The 20278-nt window shown below is 52.0% G+C and overlaps 1 protein-coding gene across 1 annotated transcript in view; it reads left to right on the plus strand.

Annotated features, from left to right (window-relative positions):
- LOC146209305 (uncharacterized) overlaps positions 1–20278 on the plus strand; it is a 113305-nt gene that overhangs the window by 68025 nt on the left and 25002 nt on the right. Inside the window, exons 2-3 of the mRNA XM_084599357.1 lie at positions 3665–3997; positions 4152–4372. Of these exons, the coding sequence (XP_084455483.1) occupies positions 3665–3997; positions 4152–4372 (554 nt within the window). The remainder of the gene's footprint in view (positions 1–3664; positions 3998–4151; positions 4373–20278) is intronic.

Here is a 20278-nt window from a genome sequence, read left to right on the forward strand (position 1 = left end):
CTTTGGGTTCGTGCGATGCCTTCCCCTTCTCGCTGCTGCTCGGCCGTGCACACAGAAGGAAACACATCGTCGTCCAGGGCGCGTGCTGTGGCCGCAGAGCCGGGAACTCGTTTCGACCTCCGTGATGATGATGCGGATGCCCCCTCTCCGAGCACGAGAAACCCATCGCGACGCCCCCTTGCCGTTGCGCACCTCTCGGCGCGCAGCACGAAATTCCGCGCGCTCCTGGCCGGACGGTTCCTTCATCGAAACGGAGGGGGGTGCTTGTTTTATTCGCCTTCTTCCTTCCTTCCTTGCCTCGCCCCCGACCGTGCGTTGTTCTCTGAGAAGCGTGCGTGCCTGCTCGTGACGTGCATCGTGCGTGTGTGTTTTGCGGGCGCGGAACCGCCGGCGCAACCACTTTCTCTCCGTACATCTCTGGAGAGGCGGGAAAGGGGGGGGGGGGGGGGTGCAGTTTCGGCTCACGCGCTGTGCAGCAGCGGAAGATTCCTGGCTGCTACTCCGCGGCCACTCCGTGAAAGTCGTGCCCCCCCCCCCCCCCCCCCCCCCCCCCCTTTCTTCTACGTGCCTGCTGCCCCTCCTGTTGTTTCGTGCTGGCTCCTTCGGTGCATCGCTCCCGGCCTCTTCTCCGTCCTACTGTGGCCTAGGCTTGCGCGGTGCCCCGGGGTCGGAGGAGCGCAGGGGCGGCCGGGGGATGGTTGTGAGGAGTACGTTCCATCGGAAAAGCGGCGGAATGAGGCCGACTGATTGCGTGTTGCAAAGGTGCGCGCGCGCAGTGTACGTATAAGGATCTGAGTGATCTCTAAGCCACCGCAGCGGAGCTCCGAATTCGTAGAGGCCCTCGTACCGCACGAGCTCCGTAAATGTGTTGGTCCATATGTTGGTCAACACCTCTCCAACTCGCATGAGGGGGCGAGTGTGTCGTCACATTAGCGGGTTCGTTCTTGCTTTCCAATCGGGTGGGGGACAGTTCCCGAATCCCGATCTCTCACTCCTCACCTCGGTGGGAAAGCTGTCATGAAAGTCGGCGAGCCTGCCTGATTCTGTTCCGGTGACGAAGAAGTTCGCCAGCGGTGTACTGCGCAAACTTGTTACTGAAGCTATACAGCCTCACTCATCACCAGCACAACCAGGAATGATCACGTTCATCACAGGACATAGTCCTCCCCTGATGCTTCCCACGCCGTCGCCCACGGAACACAGTCGCTCGGGGACAGTGATTCCGCGAGTTTAGTAGACGAGTCTAGTGTTTCTTGGGGCCTCGTCAGCTGGCAGCGGGTTTTGGTTGTACACTCCGCGTGACGCGGCTCGAATGTTGTTTCACGAAAACATGTGGTACGCGTCGCGGCTCATCTGGCTGCGCGGACGGGCGCGCTCGCTGCCCCGCGTTGTGCGGCCGTCGCAGTCGGACGCGCGCAGAAAAGCGGCACGTGCCGTTTATCCGCGGGTTCCGTGCAGCATTCCGCGCACGTACGCATACGCGGCGGCTGCATGGGGGCTTCCCCCGACTGTGCGGCAGCGTTATACATATCCGAAGCCATCCGCGGTTGCTCCACCGTGGCCCGGTGGCATCACTTATGATTGCCGCAATCGACTATTTTGAACGCTGATGTTTATTGCTTCGGCGTGTCGGTTTTGCTTTGAAGCGCATTGGCACCAATAACTCGACGCGTTGATGGAGCGTCGTTGACTGGTGACAGCGGTACATGGGCCTCTATGTCCAACCTGCGGAGCTCTCCGTAGTGTCGCCCCTGCATCGTAAAGAACGAAAATGTGGAGAAAGAAAATGTTAGTGCGCTGGGAAGGGCGTGCGGTAGGAGCTAGGTTCCTCACATCGGCAGTGCGGATGTCCGGACACCATGCGACGCCCGTGCGATAACCGGTCGAGCCGTGAAAAATGGCAACCGAGTCGCCAAGGGGGTTTTGCAGTCGTGCACGACGCCCGGCTCGGTTATCTTCCTCACCACCTGGAGCGTGACCGGTTAGTCCGCCTTGTAGTTACCGGGGCAATTTGGTCACCTTGTTCGGTGCGAGGCAGACAACGCGGAGAGTGTTTTTGCTTCGGACGCGAAGCATATCGGTGATCACGTCTGTGCTACCCCGCTCCCTCACTCCACCGGCGCGAGCGGATTGTTTCTTGTCGCGTAATGTGGTGCAGTGTAGAGTGCCCTCCCACGGTTCCTGATGGCGGCCCGTGTCGTCTGTCCGTGAAAGAAAAGAAATCACACGGTGCGAATGCGTATCTGAAACATCGAAATGAAACTATATATGAAACCGTGTGGGGTCAATGGTTTGCAGATTACAGCGAAAAAAAAAAAAAAAAAAAAAAACGAAACTTTTGCGCGATTCCTTTCCCGGAGCTGAAGTTCTTGGGAGGACGTATACGTATCCGGTGGAGCAAACAGTCGCAGTCTGTTCTGGACCGCACTATTTCAGCCGCTAAGTCGATGGTGTGGCGGTGCGCCATTTTGTTCCGTTAGAGGCATATCGTTGTCGCCACTGGGACCTTTATAAAGTGAGTAACACCTACGAAGCTTACAGGCTGAGCGATTGGTTGATTTCTGATACCGTCCGCCCCAGCTATATATACCGCCGCGTCAATCTTGTACAGCGCTTGTGCCACAGAGTGAAACTGTATAATCGCCGTGCGCGCAAATGTCGGTTTTCTCGCTGGCCTTCCCTCATTCAGAGTGATGTGCCAGTATGCTTGGCAACCTTGAGCGTCCTTCACTGCGTCCTCTGTTGTGCTCGCCGAACGTCCTTTAGTATTTAACAAGCCCAGGCAGTTCCTGTATCTGTCGATCCCCGCTAATGATTCCAGCTGCGAAGCTCGCGCTCTGTCGACTCGACAGGCTTTTGTGAGCCCCAGGGGCACAGGAAGGCAGAAATACAAACATAGTGACGATGTCGGTACCTCTCGATGCTACAGGATGGGGTGTGATGACAGGCGCTTCCGGGACAGGGAGCCGAGGAAAGGACGTGGAGTGCCGAACTGCATGAGTGAACTGACGGCGGAGCGTCGTAATTAATGAACCCGATACTAAATCACTCGCGCAATCGCTCCGCGGCACAACTCCGGTCTCGGCGGACGGAGGTCGAACGCAGCTTTCATCGTCTGCCGCTATCGATTGAGCGTGAAGCCTTGGCTCTGCGGGAGCCGGGCTACCTGGTTCGTCGCGGTGGCTGGGACAGTTAAAGCGTTAAAAATCCGCAGACGGAACGAAAACAGGTAACACGTTGTTCTCTCACCTGATATTCCGGGTCACCATACGGCTTGTTCGTTGATGTCTCTGTGTGTGTCATGAGATTAGTCAGAATAACATTCCCTGCGGGCATTGCGCAAGCATAGAGAATTGCTCGGTGGAAGGTCTCCTCTCTTTATGCAAGCCGGGGAAGTTTTAGTTTCTGGAAGACCTCTTTCATGGCCACAACCGCTAGTTTCCTAGAGATCATTGGTTACTCAGTAACTGCGAAGGAAAATCATACATGCCCGTTTCGTCCCTTTCCCCGCCGTGCCCTTCTCCGCCGGTTCTTGTCACGATGGCAAACGTACAACGTACAACGCTAACAGCAAGCGTTTCTCGAAATGAAGTGAGTGTGCCGTCTGGAACTGTGCGGTACTCGGTTCTGTGGATGACACTAACCTGCGGTCACCCACCTTCAGGAGCTGCTGGCCACGGCGTGCGAGTCCGTGTCGGCGGCCGACGCGGTGTCGGCGTTGCGCTGCGGCGCTTTCTCCTCCTCGGGTTCGGTGGACTCCACGACAAGCCGGCCGGAGTCGGTGCGCCGACGAAGGACGCTCGAGTCAGAGGACTCCAGCTACGATTCGGACACCGAGAACAACCCGGGAGACGGCGGAGGCACGCGGCAGCACGAGGACGTCTCACGGACCGTCTCGGAGACGCTGGGCGCCGAGTTCGCCGAGTACGTGACAGCGGGGCCCCAGTACGCCAGCCGGCTCGAGTTCGCCGTGAAGCTGGGCTACACCGAGGCACAGGTGAGCTCACGCAGGTCGCTGGAGGTACGCTAAGCAGGCGGCCTTGAATGGTCACTGGAGATTGTGTTCAAGCTGAACTGTCGTTCTGTTCTGTCTGTATGTCTGTGCCTCCCGTTTTTGACCGTGCCCCTTTCCTCCCCATTCTTGCCGGCAGGTTCAGCAGGCGCTTCGGAGGCTCGGACCTCAGCCGGGCCAGAACGAGCTGCTCGCCGAGCTGGTGCGTCTCGGCGCGCGGGAACAGCACCAGACCAGTGCCGACCCCAGCGGAGCGGGGGTTGCCTCCAGGGTGGACCACCCGCTCTGCTCTTCCTCCTCCCAGGCGGCCGACGACCCGCTCAGGCCTATCGTCATCGACGGCAGCAACGTGGCCATGAGGTGAGGAGGGGCTGCGGCTCCCGCGCATTTTTCCACTGGCTGCCTGATGTCGACCAAGTTTCCGCCACGGAAGGCTGAAAGTTTCGTATTTTAGTCGAGCGTGGAGTTTCCACTTAAGCCGCGCCTTCCGGCTGCTTCCCTGCCTGGCATTGACGGAAACGGTATAGTGCGCGGGCGTGTCGCCGGTTACGATGAGGAGGGCAGCACCTCTTTCGGCATAATTCAGTAAGGTGGTCTCCGTCGCAAGAGGCAGTGGTGGACCCGAGCCGTTTTTGTGAGCACGACTGTTTGTGCGTGCAAAGGGGAGGGTGAGATGCTACATGTCCCGTGAGCGTTCACTCCTGACGCGTCGAAAGAAACTGTGGAGAAGACATGTAAAGAGCCCACGGTGGTGGAACAGTGGTTAAGACGCTCGGCTGCCGGCTCCACTGATGCGTAATCTTATCCTGGCAGCGTTTCAATAGAGGCAATATGGAAGGCGCCCAAGTTTTGGAAATCATTCTGGAGCCCTCCACTACGGCGTCCCTCGTAGCTTAGCAGCTTCGAGATTTTTAACCCCATAATCCGAACTCTCCCGGGAGTTTGGTTTATATGGAGAACGGCGAGCACGCGTTGTTCCGTAAGGCCGAGCAAGACGTACGCCGAGGTTTGGTTTCCAGGAGCACAAATGCATGGTTTCGGTGTGTGAGAGGCAATATCTACTGCTTACCAAAAGTACCACCTTGTCGGAATACACAGAAATGGTCGGCGTAATGAATCTATAGCCTACAGTGGTGTACATATTTGAGTTACTTGACAAAATTGGTTTTCCCCCTCTTGTTTCTGATATCATTAAACCGCAATACACCCTGTTGTTAGCCATGCACTGCACGTGCTTGCGTGCACAGGTCGCGCGGTTTCCGGAGGAAAACGTGTGTATAGTGCCGGCCGTGTTTTGGAATATTACGCCGCCCGACACGTTCCCCGTCGTGTCGCACGTCAGACTCCGCTGCGGATGACGCACAGGAAACGCAATGCTTGACGGTTCCCAAGATCTCCTCCCTCCAGCGCGGCCATTGGCGGAACAATGCGCGCGTGACCGTCTCGCGAGACTGTCTCTCCGGGACTACACTGCGCCGCCGGCGACCATTATAGAGGCGCATTTAAATGCGCTCGTTTCGCCACCCGCAGCTGCACTTCGAGCACCGGTGGGTGATAGGCCACATTGCAAAACTCGGAGGCGACGCGCGTGAGCTCACGTCCTGGTACTCGCCAACACCCGCAGCTTGTCTTGTGACTTGCGCTGGGCGCCACGGCGTCCCCTGCCACGAATGTGCGCCATCGAGGGCAAGTGTTCGCCCGGGGCCTTGGCGACCCACGTCCCTGTGCATCGTTCTGCGTTGGGTTTGAGGAAAAAGTTCTTCTTTTGAACTTAAAAGAGCACTTCATTCACAGGGTGCTTCGCGCAGCTTGAGCTGAGACTTAAGTAACTAAAGAAATAATAAAAAATTGCGGTACACCACTGCCGTGTGAAGTCAAAGGGCATAATCTTTGCCGTCTTGGGTCGCTCCTCAGATTATTGTTAACTTTTATTGCTTAATTGGTGATCTTAGAAAACATGTTTTTATTTTAGCCCTAACGACACGAACGAAGAATGAGAAAAAAGAAATGGCTGTGGTTTAGTTTCGGTTAAACCTATAGTGTGAAGCGATACCTTCACACTATAGGTTTGACGTTAGTGATCATGTGTCTCGCCACGCACCTGCTCACGCTCCTCACCTGTTCACATCCCACGTCAGCTGACGTTTTATCTTTGCCCTTGACATTGACCTCTGATGAGAACATATCTATCCATCTCGACTTCGAAGCTGTATGAAGGTCATAAGAAGCACACGGTGACCTTGGCTTTACCTCGGTAGTGAAACTATCGCTTCAAAAGGTGCCACAACTGAACTTTATGACTTAAAACACATATCTTTTATAGGCAAACAACACGGGACGAGCAGATATTTTTACCTTAATGCATACGCACTGGTGCCCTCCGCTTCGGGGGAGTTTCATTCTTTTTTGGCAAGGGTTACATTCGGCTTGCTGACACACGATATTGTCTTTCAAGATGCACGAGAAAAGCTTCCAGGATTTCTCTTCCTTTCTGGTCTGCATTTACTTGTATGACACGTGTTTGCTCACAAAGTGGGCACAATCTTCTTTATTGTGGTTATATCGCTTGCTATGTGCCGCCAAGTATCCTGATCCTGATATCGCTGCAACAACTGCTCCATAGCCGCACATTTATGCAAATTAACCGCTGCAGAACCATTTTTGCCCACATCTAAACGTAACCCTAACTAATTCAAAACTAAGCAAACTGCGCTTTCGCTTCGCCTAAATAGGTTTACCAGGGTTAAACCTCGTACATTTTTTTTTCTGCGTAATTAGCATTGAGAGCGGCACTTTCCTGTAAAGGCGGCGGTGATGTAGCCTTAATCCCCAAATCTGAAGATGCATTTGGAAGGGTGATTAATTGAAAGGTGAAATTTCTGAACAATACAGAGTCATCGCTTTGCAGAATGTGAGCGCCAGCGTTTTCTCTCTCTTTTTTTTTTTTTTAATATTTTGCAGGCTTTTCTGAAGTACTGGAAAAGAGGGCCACGTAGGTGGCGCGTTGCTATAAATATAGATCGTGAGTTTCTCTCCGTTTAAGCGTAAGGAAGCGGAGTTGGCTCTAAAGTGAATTATGAAAATTTATGTATATAATGATTTTGAGCTTGACCAGGCAACGCCAGACAGTATGTCGCCGGTTTCGCGCATGTGCGAACTGCCAGCTTTCTTCTTTTTTTTTCTTTGTCATGTCGTCGTTTCAAGCTACGTGAAGCACGCTGCACGAAGGAGCTGTAGTGTGTGCAACGACCGACGCAGCGTGTTACTTACTGCCCGTGGCTGAGTTTGCTGACTTTGATGGCGCCTGGTTTCGAGTTCTCGGGCAGAAAGTCAACGCATACGGTGTTCGCAGCCGCGGTGGTGCACTGAGCTTAATTAATTGATGATGTTTATTACTAAAGCACGATGGCGACTCGAAGCTGCTGGGCGGCGGAACGGATCACTGGCCGGGTATAAAGAAGCTGTTCGAACAAAGGTCACCTTCCCACGCTGCGCACGCATACCAGACCGGAGGAAAGCTTGTAGTGCCCTTCGCAAAAACCGATAACTATACCCTGCTGCACCAGGCGGTCGAACCGAGCACCTGACGAAGATCATGACATTCTTATGCAATCTGCAGTCGCGGAAGCGTCTTTTCTGCCAGTGCAATACGCTCTGGAGTAACCGAGAACCATTTTACGTTTCCTCATTAGAGGCAGAGGGGATGATTTTTTTTTTTTTTTTATCTTTCTTTTACTCTACGCGACGTTATAGTGACGACTCTGCCCTGCGAAGCGGAAAAACGGGATCCGCTCGCCCGTGACGACAGCAGCCGCGGCATCGACGGCTTATCTCGTGACATGGGACAATACCGTATAGCGTGATGAACACAGAGTGGCCTTCGAGAACGGTCGCGTGTCCTGGCTCGTCCCAGTGGTGACGCAGTCACGGTATGTTTGCCCGGTCTCCGTGGCTTTACGCCGCGCCAGAAGCGACCTTCTCGGTCCCCCAGCGACTTGCCCTGTAGCGGTCTCAGGATAGCCACCGCCACGCGCGCCACATTAGCGACCAATGTGCATCTTTTGCTTCGCGAACCTGGTGGCTGCGCCCTCGTCTTCACGAGTACTTTTACGGCTTCGTCACGTTCCAGTCGCTTGCCTACCTTTGTGATAGCGAGGAGGACGCGGGCGACGGCAGCGCACGGTGTAGCCCCAGTCGCATCGTGACTCGATTGAGATTGAGCACCGCGCTGGTCGTGCTGCTGCCGGATTTGCGCCGTTTCTTCACCCTGTTCCTATGCGCCTACTCCGCTTGCTTTGGGGTCCAGTGCGGGCTCGTCTTCCCTCGCCGCTGCGACGTCGAAACAGAAGCACATAAAACCAAAGGGAAAAAAATCAACTCCTTGTTTGTGGGAAAGTTGAAACTGAACCGGAATTACCCCCCCCCCCCCACACACACACACATACACACACACACTCTTTAGCGAAAAGGACAGTAAAAATGAAAAGCTTGGCTTTTTTTTTCTTTTTTTTTCGCGTTTAGCCTTGACAGAGAGGAGAGAAATTAATGAGCGGTGTATTTGTGGCGCGCAGGACAATAGAAATCGGAACACTCCTTCCGGCGACGATGTTATTGGACGCACACGTGCTGGATTAGCCTTACTTTGCTATGCCATTTCTTGCAGCGATTGGTGTTGCGAAAAGAAAAAGAAAAATTGTGGCACAAAATCGGGACATAACTTGCGCGCGTGAGTACATCCGCACCGGAGCGTGTTCCCTATAATTCTGGGGCCGACTGTATACCACGCTCAGCAAAGGAGATGGAAACCGACTGAAACCAAGGGCGCTAGCACAGCACGTGGTGACATGAATGCAAATCGACGGGATCGACAGTGTGAAAAGTATGGGAAAATTTAGTTGGTGCCGTACAGGCTCCGTCTTTGTCACAAGCAGCGAGCCAACGGCGTTTTTCTTCTTCTTTTTTTTTTTTTATCGCGCTGTATAGCCCTCACTTCACATCTCTATATGCCTCAGATTAATCCATTGGGAAAGGAGAACCATTGCCCCCCGAGGTTTGTCACCTTTTCGCCTGTAGAGATGTCATATAATGACTTCATACGGTTTGCAAGAAAACCTCGTTGTCCGGGCACTTTTAGCTGAAGTAACGCATCGTGCTGCTCTAGGAAGGGCTTTTGGAAGTCTTAAAACGTTTGTTTCCAATTTTTCCTAGCCGGTCGTGGTAGCCGCAGTCCTTTGTCCAGGACCCCGTCCTCAATCCAGGAGAGGAATGAAGGGTGATGGTTTGATTTCTTGGTGAGTTTGGAGACTCCGATGCATAGTGTTAGGATCGTCGCGCTGCGGACACTGTTCGGAGTATTGCGTAGGAAGAGGAGGGGCCAGGGTCTGTAGCTAGTGCCAGGCGTCGTCGTCGGTCTTATCGAGCGTTTCGTGGGCTGGTGATAATGTTCCTCGTTGTGTTTCTTTAGCACTCGGTTATGTCCGCGTCAGTGAGCGGTTCTGAGCTTGAATTCCTGCGACGGTGTGCTTGAGGACTCGGCTGCGCATATGCGCTCCCCCCGGTTCTTACGCGCTGGTCCGCTGGCAATTCCCATGGTATCCGGGAGAGGGAGCGAAAAGATTTTATTTTAAGTAAAAAAAAAAAATAAAAAAGACATCATCTTGAAGAGGCTTCCAGGAGGAGGAGGGTATGTCGTGAGCGAAGGGACGCTCAACCTGGCAGCGGCTGTCATGGGAAGAAGAGAAATGGCGAGAGCGAAAAAGCGTGAATGGAGGGTGGCTGCAAGGGAAACCACCTAGAAAGTGATTGCTCTAAAGCAGGTGGCGGCATCCTAGGAATGCGTTAAGGGGCGGGGACCGCGGAAGGAGGGTAAGGCGAGAGCGAAGAGGAATGTGACATGCTCCAAAGTCCCTCAACGAACTATTCGTTTATTGAGGGGGTTTAGCAAGCTCCGTTCGCGTCCTCGGATGCTGGAACGGCCATCCGTCCCAGCGCAGCGGAGGGGAGGAGTGCAAGTCAAAGAACTAATGCTGCACGAAACTGAAAGAGAGAGCTCTGTAACTATATAATTACGCTTGTTGCTTTCAGATTCCTCACCCAAAATTACCGCGAAAAGAAAATACCGCAGCAGCTTTTGCTGAATCTTTCATAATGCAGTTATAGCCGCATTACGGTTTTTCTTTGCTGTTAGCTCTGCGGCTCCTAAAGCCAATCTCGTGTTCCACCTTAATCCGCCGGAGCGGAGGCGTGGCCAGTGACATCACTCATCGTGATCCGTTGCGCAGAGACGCTCGCAGTTGCGGCACTCGCTCGGAGGCTCTCCGCTTTGATGCCATGTGACTGGGCGGGGAGTCACATGAATGCGACAGCTAGCGCATCGCATCGCATCGCATCGCATCGCAACCGGTTCCTAGCGCATCGCATTCATGTAAACAGGGGTAATGCGCTAGGAAAGCGACTCGCATTAATGCGCCAAGCAGGGCTGGATTCAGAGGGGTAAGTCGACTTACCCCTCTCAATCGTGTCGCGTTCCGCCACCACCACGCTAGAGATGATGCGCTACATGTAAACGCTGTCTAATCGCATTACCGTGAGGCGCTACGAAATGCGATGCGATACGATGCGCTACTGTCGCCTTCATGTAAACACGGCTGTTACAGCTGCTTCGCTGGCGCTTGAAGTCTCGCCATTGATGAGGTGCGTGCCGATACGAGTCTGCACTTCTGCGCAGGCTGATGTGTAGTCATGCTTAACTAAGCTCAAGGTCGGATGTGTGGTTTAACCGGCGCAAACTTCCGTTTTTATGTTGTGATTAGTTTAGAATGCTTCTACGGCCGACCGATGACATTGTCCTCCAATTTCGATACCACTTCCAGTTCCTTCTCGCCGTGCATTAAGAGAATGACAAAAGCTGTGGAAGAAGGTTCAAATCTGATAAGAGGACAGAGTAGCAAACCGTATTAACTCTCTCGCATTTGGGCGCATAATAAAGAAACTAACAGCCGCCCAGCCAAGGAAAGTTCTGGGGAAGGCTTCTTTTCTTTCTTTTTTTTTTTATTTATTAGAACCTGAAGGGCCCCCAGATGGGACATTACATGAGGGGTCCTTATTTTTAAGGTGATCAGTGGAATATACGCAGGGGCGTCATCCCATGGGCCAAAGGTAACTGACTGAAAAGTAAATTAAGAAACAGTCATCTGCCGGCAGTAGGATCCTCGGCGCCCTGGGTGGAGAGATGAAAGAAGGTAAATCATGAAGTGCCGTAGTGAAGCGCCTCGTAACGATGTCTACTACCTGGTTATAGTAAATAAGAGAGTAAATAATCCTTCTTTTGTGCTGCCTCGAATACCACCACCTTCTTTCAGATGTTTTTGTATTCTTAATCCGCGCTGTAAGCAGTTTTTTTTTTTCTATCATTAATCTGAACTGTTTGAAATTTTACTCTTTTCCATTTGCGATCTAGTGTTGTCCAACTTTACTTCTAAAATGGTGTTCGTATTTTGTTTCTATTGTCTGTTCTTGAACTAAGTGTTATCAAAGCGCTTCGTGTGTCCCCCCTATGTAATACCCTCCCCGAAGGGCCTTTAGGGTATTTGAATAAATAAATAAATCTCTAACGTGTCCTGACATCGCGCATCACACGAGTACCGTTTGTGAAAGCAAAGTGGTAGGTTGTCAAATCCAGCAAAGCTCTACAGAAAGGGAAAACGAGCCACGAGTGGAAAAGAAGCGCGCAGTTGCGGAGGAGACATCGGCGGCACGTCCTGAGAAGCGGGCTTTCCCAGCGAAGTGGCGCCTCCTTCTCTTCCCCGTCACCGCGTTCGTCGTCGTCGCAGCGCTGGGGATACCCTCCGCGTGCGTCACTAACTGCCACCGCCGTGGTTCCGGTTTCATGGTCGCCGCCCTTGCACGCGACCCCGACGAAGGGGAAGCAAAGAAGGACAATGAGAGAAAAAGAAAAGCGGAATGAAAAGAGCGAAATAGCGTCTCGCACGCACCCGCGCCGTCGTGTTCTTATGTCGTGCACGAGACGCGCCAATGGGACGAATACACATTCACGCGACTCACACCTGCGTCGATGCAAGTGCACCCCCCCCCCCCCCCTTCCACAGTCAGTAAGATCGTCGAACATGCAGATGGAGGAAGATTGGAGGAGCAGTGGGAGGGAGTGGTGGTGAAAATATTTTAATTAAAATGTTTAGGATGTTGTAGCGGCGGTTGGAGTCCTTATTCCGGAATCCCATTGGCGTAGACTGCTGTCCGCGCTCTTTCGACCAGTTCTTTTTGACTCCTTGCGTCCTAGCTGGTCAGAGCTGCCTCCCACCCCTCCTGCGTTGGCTGGTTATTAATGATGATAGCCTGATTTCGCTGGCAGGCCCACACCATATGGTACAGGTCCGCCTTCTCCCCACAGAATTTGCATTGTGAGTCAAATGACTCTGGATCTATAGCGTGTAGTCTTCGTGGGTTGGTAAAAGTGTTGGTATGTACCTTGCGGAGGTGTACCTCGATCCTCCCCTTTGTCTTCGAAAGACCAGCTTTGGCTAATTGAAAGGGCCAGCAGGGCAGCAAAGGCCGCGGGAGTCCTGGACTGAGGACCCAACCACGGGAGCTCTAGATTATTTTTATTTTTTGCATTATATAAAGTTCTCTCTCTCTCTCTCCTTTGTCTTGTGTCCTAGACGGTGGAGGGTAGACCCGGCGAGGTAATCTTGCGTGCTAAAGTATTTCAGGGGGCTTCGCGTTGCACAAGACTGCCGCTTGTCGCCGGCTTTGTCTTCTGAGAACAAGCGAGCGTGTGTTGTGGCGTGCCAGACGGGCGCTGTTGTATGTTCAATTCTTCGGTGTCGACGCATGGAACATTCGCGGGATATTCCTCTGCGGAGCGAAGGCCGTCTCGAGGTCTTTTCCCGGAGTCGGCTGGATGATGATCGCTGCCGGGCTGTTCACGCCAACGCCGCCAGCGCGGTTCTTGAAGCGGATGCCTGCCAGTTCCCCTCCCACTCGCTGACGTCACGGTGCTTGCCCGCTCCGGCTGCTTGCCTCTTTTATTCTCAAACTGGAATTTGGGAGGCTTATCGGAAGCGTTTGGCGGCGATGTTCCCTCGAGTTGGTGCGTCGCCAAAGGCGCTGTGTCCGCCAGACGTGCGGCGGACCTGATGAGCGTAGCATGCGGCGAGGTCCCGCAGGCCAACTGCGTACGCCCACTGGGCTCTCCTTAGGTGTATCTTCTCATCTTTCGCATCGTGTTAGAGTAACGGGATTGCCGTAATAGGCGAGGGTAAATTCTGCAGTTGTCCCATCAGATGTGTGGTCATGCCGTAATATTATTTAGTTGCCAGTCATGCTTGTAACGGGAGTGCCGCTCGTATGCTTGCGGAGGGGAAAGCTGTTCCGTGCTGCTGTCGTCGAACCTCCCTTCCGCCTTCTTCCTTCGCGGCGTTGTTCATTGCAAACTTGATTACGATGCCTTGCTGTACGTTTCGAAACATTTGCTTCAGCGTTCTCGTCTACAGGCTAGTGGTTACTACAATTGAAACAATTAAAGCAAACGGGGGCTGGTGATACCTCTGAATTTCTGGAAGCACAAGCCAAAAGTGCTCGCCGAAGTATTGAGATGAGCAAAAGAGAGCTGGTATATTCAGTGTTTCCCTTTCATATAGCATCGAAGTGAAGCAAACGGAGCGTCGGATACCAGGTGGTTTGTAATGTTCGCCTATCACGAGTTAAGTCTTAGCTACTGAGTGTTGGTTAGGACGTTTGTTAGGTAGAATGAAATGCTGTCCAAGGCGGCGTATGTACTCTTTCCGGAATGACTGATGAAACTGAAGAAGAAACCTCTGTCTTAAACCGTTTGTTGGTTTTAACTACAATTCAGAGCTGAAATCATGTGGGCAAAATTCGTAGACTTATCCGACGCCTGTTGTTGCTGCCCCACTTGGGTTAGGACATAAAAAAATAGGAGGAGGTCTGAGAAGATTAATGTTAATCGAGAAATGCTATATAGGAAATGGATCAGTCTAATGCAGTAAGAAAATAAAAGCATTAACATTTAGGTTAGGTTAACGGTTAGGCAGAGGTTAGGCCTGGCGAAATGACCATAACAATTCCTTCACATAAAAGAAAGAAAGAAAGAGGGTTGGAGAGATGCCATGTAGGAAGAGAGATGCGGAACACCCTTCTATCCTCTTCGGGCGCGGCTCGCTCAAGAATCGAGACATAATGCCATTGCGAGCCCTGGTGACCGCCTCCGTTGCAGCTTTAACCACAGAGTACAGGAGCGGAGCGGAATGTTCCGCTGGCGCAGACGTGCTTTGCTTCCCATAACTCGTCCCCCACGAGATGGTGGTGGTGTTTTTTTCCGCTGTCTCGAGCCATTTCTGCGTACTCCGCCATGCCGGTGACGTCAGGTGACTCGTCCCGTCCTGGAAGCTGTGGCGCAGCAGCGGCTGGTTCGCGGAAACTGGCGTCGCGCTCGCATGTGCGCTATGGACGGGGATGTTGAGAGAGTCTTCCGGAATGCCTGACAGATGGCGAGCTTCGAATGCTCATTGCTGCTTGCTCCTGTGTATTGCTGTGCGGCAAGACAAGCGCTCATTTCGCGGATAGCATTGCCACGTTTAGTCTTTCTTTTTCTTTTTTACGCACATATAATCGCTAGACCAACGGTTACGTGAGCGTGTGGGAAGGTTGCTGCGCGTGCAAGCGACACGACGGCGCTCCATGCTTCGCGGCTAAAAGCGTGCCCACATACAGCTTCGGCGAGTTTTACGTGTACAGTCATGGGCCGAAGTTTATGGCATGCTGGTTGGAAGAAAGACAGCGGTGAGCCAGTTCGACGAAAAAGCCTGGAGGAGAGAGAGCAGGCGTGCATATTTCACCATGCTCGAACGAACGCGAGCGGACTTGGCAGTGAGCAAAGCCAAATATTTTGTTTTTATTCTTTTTTTCCCGCCAAACCTGCACCCCGTGACTGCATTTTTGCAGCCTCTTCGGATTATACTGGAACTTTCACTGTACGTTCTGCTCACTTCTTTCGTCTTGAAGGATACTGGTAAGCTGCTCGTCCTGATTAGCGAGTACTTGCCTAATGCGCTCAATCCTACTCTGATTTTCCCGGTTATTTCCCTTTCGTGGTGCGGATTTGATCCTTGCTACCTATCCTAAGTAGGCTTGTTCTCCTACCACTTCCAGCGCCTCGCTATTATTGTAAACTCTTGTTCTTTCCCGGGGCTGTTTAACGTTACTTTAATCTTCTGCATATTATTAATTTTAGGCGTACCATTCTTTTTTTGCCAACATACAGGTCATTAATCATGCTTTGACTATACTCGTATAGTCAAATTTCTGTGGCACTGCAGCCAAGGCTAAGCAAGAAAGACAAGGAGGCGGGTCTTTGCCACTGTAGATCGTAGATCGTGTGGTCAGTTAACGCACAGAAGCATTTTTCGCCCTTACCAGCCTTGCCGGGGCCGCTACTTTCTCTTCAGCCGTTTGATAGCCTAATCGTTCAATTAAATGCGATTGGCGGTGTCATTCAATTGTTATATGCCAGAGACGAATCGATTCTTGTGTGTGAGATTGTTGGGCTCTTCCCCGCGATCTTCAGGCACGACTATGCTGTGCCGCGGAATCACAGAGGCCCGACTCGCTGCCTTTCCTGTCTTGTTTTGCCAGCGCAAGTGTAAGCGCCTTTCGGCGGCGGGTAGGGTGGTGGCTGAAGGTGTTGGTCGAAGTCAGTGTACCGTTACCACATTACATTTTATAATTACGGAAGGGTTATAGTTTCACATCTTGATGTTTGCCTTTAAAGATGAAATGCCGCTGCGTTGGTTCAGGATGTGGTGTTATTCGCATCTTGTCGAATGCACTATTTAAAGCGTATTCCCCCTGAGAAACCCTCCGACACGCAGGCTGCAGTCAGCGGTTTGTTCATCTTCGTACTCATCCTCCCTGTCTTGTTCGTGCTCCTCCTTGGCTTGAGTAAGTGAAAAGGTGGCGTGTTTGAACTGCGACGAAGGCGTACTTATTACGCAGATCTTGTTGCTTGGAGATTGGAAGCGTGCAGAGTGGGTCAGAGAAATGACTAGCGTTAATGACATTCTGGTGTAAATCAAAAAGAAGAAGAAGAAATGGGCGTGGGCAGGCCATGTAGTGCGAATAGAGGATAACCGATGGTCGCTGAGGGTAACAAACTGGATTCCAAGGGAAGGAAAGCGTAGCATGGGGCGGCAGAACATTAGGTGGACAGGTGAAGTTAGGGAGCTCGCAGGGTTCAAGTGGATGCAGCTAGCATAGGGCGGGGTTAATTGGAAGAATATAGGAGGCACCTTCGCCCTGCAGTGGATATAGCCCGGCTGATGATGATGATGATGTTGCTTGTCTGTCTGGAATAGAATGATTCCTTTCTGAAGATTGATTAGCCGCAAGAGGTTAGCCTCGACTCATGTGTCAGTGGCTGAATTTATGTTGGTTCGTGGTGTGATCCAGAATATCGGCCGTTTCCTCGTCGTGATAATCACGTAGGAATGGTTAACACTGACTGGTCGGATGCGCAAGCTTCGCGCTCCTTCGAAATTAGACGCTGGTTTGTGTGTGTGAGTAAGTCACGTGGCCATGCATGGATATGCCCCATTGCTTGTAGCGCCTGAGACATAGTTGGAATGCCAGGCAGGAAGCCACGAGTTGTACGGCCGAGGCGGCTACATTTCGATGCGTTTGCAAGTTCCAGGGGACGTGGAATCCGCCAAAGCTTGTCCAGTCACGACGTCACCGCGTTTCTGGAACGTTTCGGTGCGTGTTGCGTAGCAAAACGTTCGAGCGTCTCCTGCGCGCGCAACGGTCGTGAACCGCAGCAGCCCGTTTGCCACGTTTCAGTCCCCGGGAGGAATGCAGCAGCAGCTCGTAGATGATACCGTCCGCGTAATCACACGCTGGGTGGTGGTCGGTTGTCCCTCCTCTCCGCGTATACAAATGGTCCATCAGCTGCTGCCATCCCGTGCACTGACAAAGGCACTGGCCAGGGCGCAGCTGTTTGGCCGCAACCGGCTGCCGGAGGAGGATCGGTGTGGTTCGCTGGGGTCCGGCAGAGAGGCACGCCGACCGGATACGCGGGCCCCGCGGAGCGCACGAGCCGCGCATACCCAAGGAGGAGGAGGAGGAGGAGGAAGGGCAGCAGAGGTGTGCGCCCCTCTCGAAGGAGCCGCCGCGAAGGTACGGGGGAGTGCGCAACAAGAAGAGAAACGAAAAGCAATAAAACTGTGTGCGAGGGATGGAGGCACAACCAGGATGCCGTCGGACGCTGCACTTGTACTACCACTACGGCGGCGGCGGCCGGTGCGCTACCCGGATCTCTCTGGAGAGCGGCTCCTCTCTCAACGTGGTGGTGGTGGGGGGCAATCGCCTTGGTGCGCGAACCAGAATGCTCGACGGAGCTGAAGAGAAAAACACTTTGCAGAAAGCGAGGAGAAACGCGCTCGTCGTGCGCGACCAAGCGTGCGCGCGCGTTATTCTCCCTCTGCCTCCTTGGCACAGTATGTTTATCACGTGCTTAAGTAACGAAGCTCTGCGCTGGATTATGCCTTAGTGGAGAGCTCCTGTCTGATTTCCGCCTTAATCGAAGCGTAGGTACAAGTCGCCTTAGAACCTGGGCTAAGCGAAGTGCCCACATTGGTGTCACTGGGCCCCGATTTCATCGAGGCTGCGGTGAAAGGCGCGAACTGTAGTACGCATGACGCAGTCTGCGTGGGGCGAGCGCCATCGCGTATGTGGTGCGACCTTCTCTCGTCGTCCTGGCCAGCTTCGTTTCGTGCGCTCTGCTCAGGCCGCTCAGGCAGCGTTTCCCCGTGGCCGTACTCGTGGTACACAAGAGGGAGAAATAAATGGACCCGTCCGGGCGAAATCGTCTTCGCCCTGTCGCGTGACGAGAATGACTTGAAAGCGCGGGAACGTAGCTTGTAGTTGCGGTCCAGATCATTCCTGCTAATGTAGCCGATGTCCTCAATGCGAATTTTCAGAATGGGAAGTTGTTTGGCGCGAGCAGAACCTTGCTGTTTAACGTTGAACCGACTAGCCTCCGTTAGTAGAATTTGTCTCTAGGTGGAAATACGCCGCGCCTAGCATATACCCGAAAAAAAAAAAAAAATGTTCATAGTGAAAGGTTATACACAAGGCCACAGGGTGAAGGTCACAGGAAGTGTTCGCTCGTAAGAGGTAGAGTTGAAGTGTACTCTCGACAGATGCAAAGAAGGGGCAATTCGCCATTGTCTTTCTATCCACTTTCACTCCCACCTTCCTCCCTTCCCTTGCGGCGCGGTTCAGGTGCCCATTATTATTCGGCGTCATAATAAGGGGCCTCGCAGCACGAGTTGACTCGTCAGAAACCCAACAAGAACCCAGTGATGTTGAGTACACTCACGAATTTCTAACCTAAATTTCGGTTGCGCTTCTCCAGCGGAGTTTATGTTGAGGGATTTGGGTTGATTTTCCGTAGTGGTTTTGCAGAGAATAAAATCATAAGTGCATTAGCAGAAACATGGAAATGGGCTGATTTGGCAAATATTTGAAGTGTGCGCAATATATTGCATACACAAGATTTATTAGCGGTAAAGTCGAACGTGAAACATGTAGGTTCCACGAAGGCGACGTGTGTTGCGATAGTTGGGCGCCGCTTTTCAAAGAACACAGGTCTGATAATTGCTTGATTTTATTTATTGACAAAGAAATAAAGGGGCTCAGTTAACACAATATCGCATGTGAACCTGATTAGTTGTGCTGCAACGAAAATAAATAGCTATTCACCATAATATTTTGCATAACATTGCGCTGCTCTGCAGTTCACAACCTGCACACACCGAGAAGCCATTGTGAAGGAGTAAGGTATATATAGATTGACTTGAGGTATACTAATATACATGAAAAAGCACCGGTCTCCAAGTTATTGTGCTAATCAATAAAAAAAAATGGGGAAAAGAGAGTCTAGTTGTGATATACATACGAAGAGAGGCAACAGCCTCTGGTACCAAAGAATGCACATTGATTATTTGTTCTTTTTTTTTCCAGGCGGGGGTGTCGATAAGTGCGACATTATAATGTAATCATGGGGATCCACATGGCTCCGGTGGGTTCGGTTCCCACCGGCGTGATGTGATTCTGCGAACCCACCGGAGGGAAGTGATTGTTTTGCACAGCATAGCATCATGGGATTTATATGACAGGAATTTGTGAAAAGCGCGCAAACAAATGCTAACTATCAGCAGCATATGAGATAACGCACACTAAAATGCACAGTCAAAATTTTGCCCCAGTTTAACCCCACTTTAGCCGGTTAAAACGTGCAAAACCACTGTTTAGCATGATGTGGCTAGGTTTCGCTTGGCGATTTACCCTTGAGAGACTGCGATACAGAGTTTGACAGTGTGTAAGGTCTTTAGCTAGCACGGATTTGGGGAAGGAAAATGCGCATTATCCGTCTCACTTCACGATGCACGCGCTTACTTATTAGCTGCATGCAATTTGTCGTCTATTCCAATCCCCTTCGCAAACTATGCTCCAACCTGGCTAATAAATGGATGCCAAATTGGAGGCAATATGGTATGACGTCACCACGAAGAACGGATATGTCAATTTTGATGCGAAATGACGTCATACCTATCTGTTACCACTTTCTGCGGACGCACTCATGAGCCAAAAAAGGATTTTTCCTTAAAAACATCCAAGCTAGAAATCTATAGCACTCTGTCTTTTTTTTTTTTTTTTCGAAGGCAGAGCACTGGAAGGGATGGAAGGGAGTTTCAAATTTTTGTTGTTAGTTAATAGGCCAGGTGACCTCCCAGTCTCGCGTCCTCACGCCTGTAGAATCTTCGATTGCCCGGCGCGAACTGAGCAGCTAATGCCGCGGCGTCCGACGCTATCCCGCATTTAATTTCTCTTGCCCGTTCACTCGTGGTGCTTTTCTGATTGATAGACGTACGGAATCCAACGTCGCTGCGGAGCCTTTCATAGCTTCTCGTCTTTCCTTTCTTTTTCTTTTTTTCTATATCAGCCATCTCTCGTGCCTTTTTATTTTTCTTTCTTCTTACCTTAATAGCGGCCGTGAAACCCCCTTAATCGAAAAAAAAAAATTTTTTTTCCGCGGCAACGCGGATTTTCCGCGTTCGCTGCAGGGCGCACGCGGAAAATCCGCGTTGACGAGAAAAAATTTCTTATCGCTCACGCGCGCCGCATACGTGAGCTCGCGCTCGATTTCGTGCCAGCGAAAAAGGAAAACGA

The sequence above is a fragment of the Amblyomma maculatum genome, chromosome 1, assembly GCF_055883805.1.
Source record: "Amblyomma maculatum isolate TAMU_Amacu chromosome 1, ASM5588380v1, whole genome shotgun sequence".
NCBI lineage: Eukaryota > Metazoa > Arthropoda > Arachnida > Ixodida > Ixodidae > Amblyomma > Amblyomma maculatum.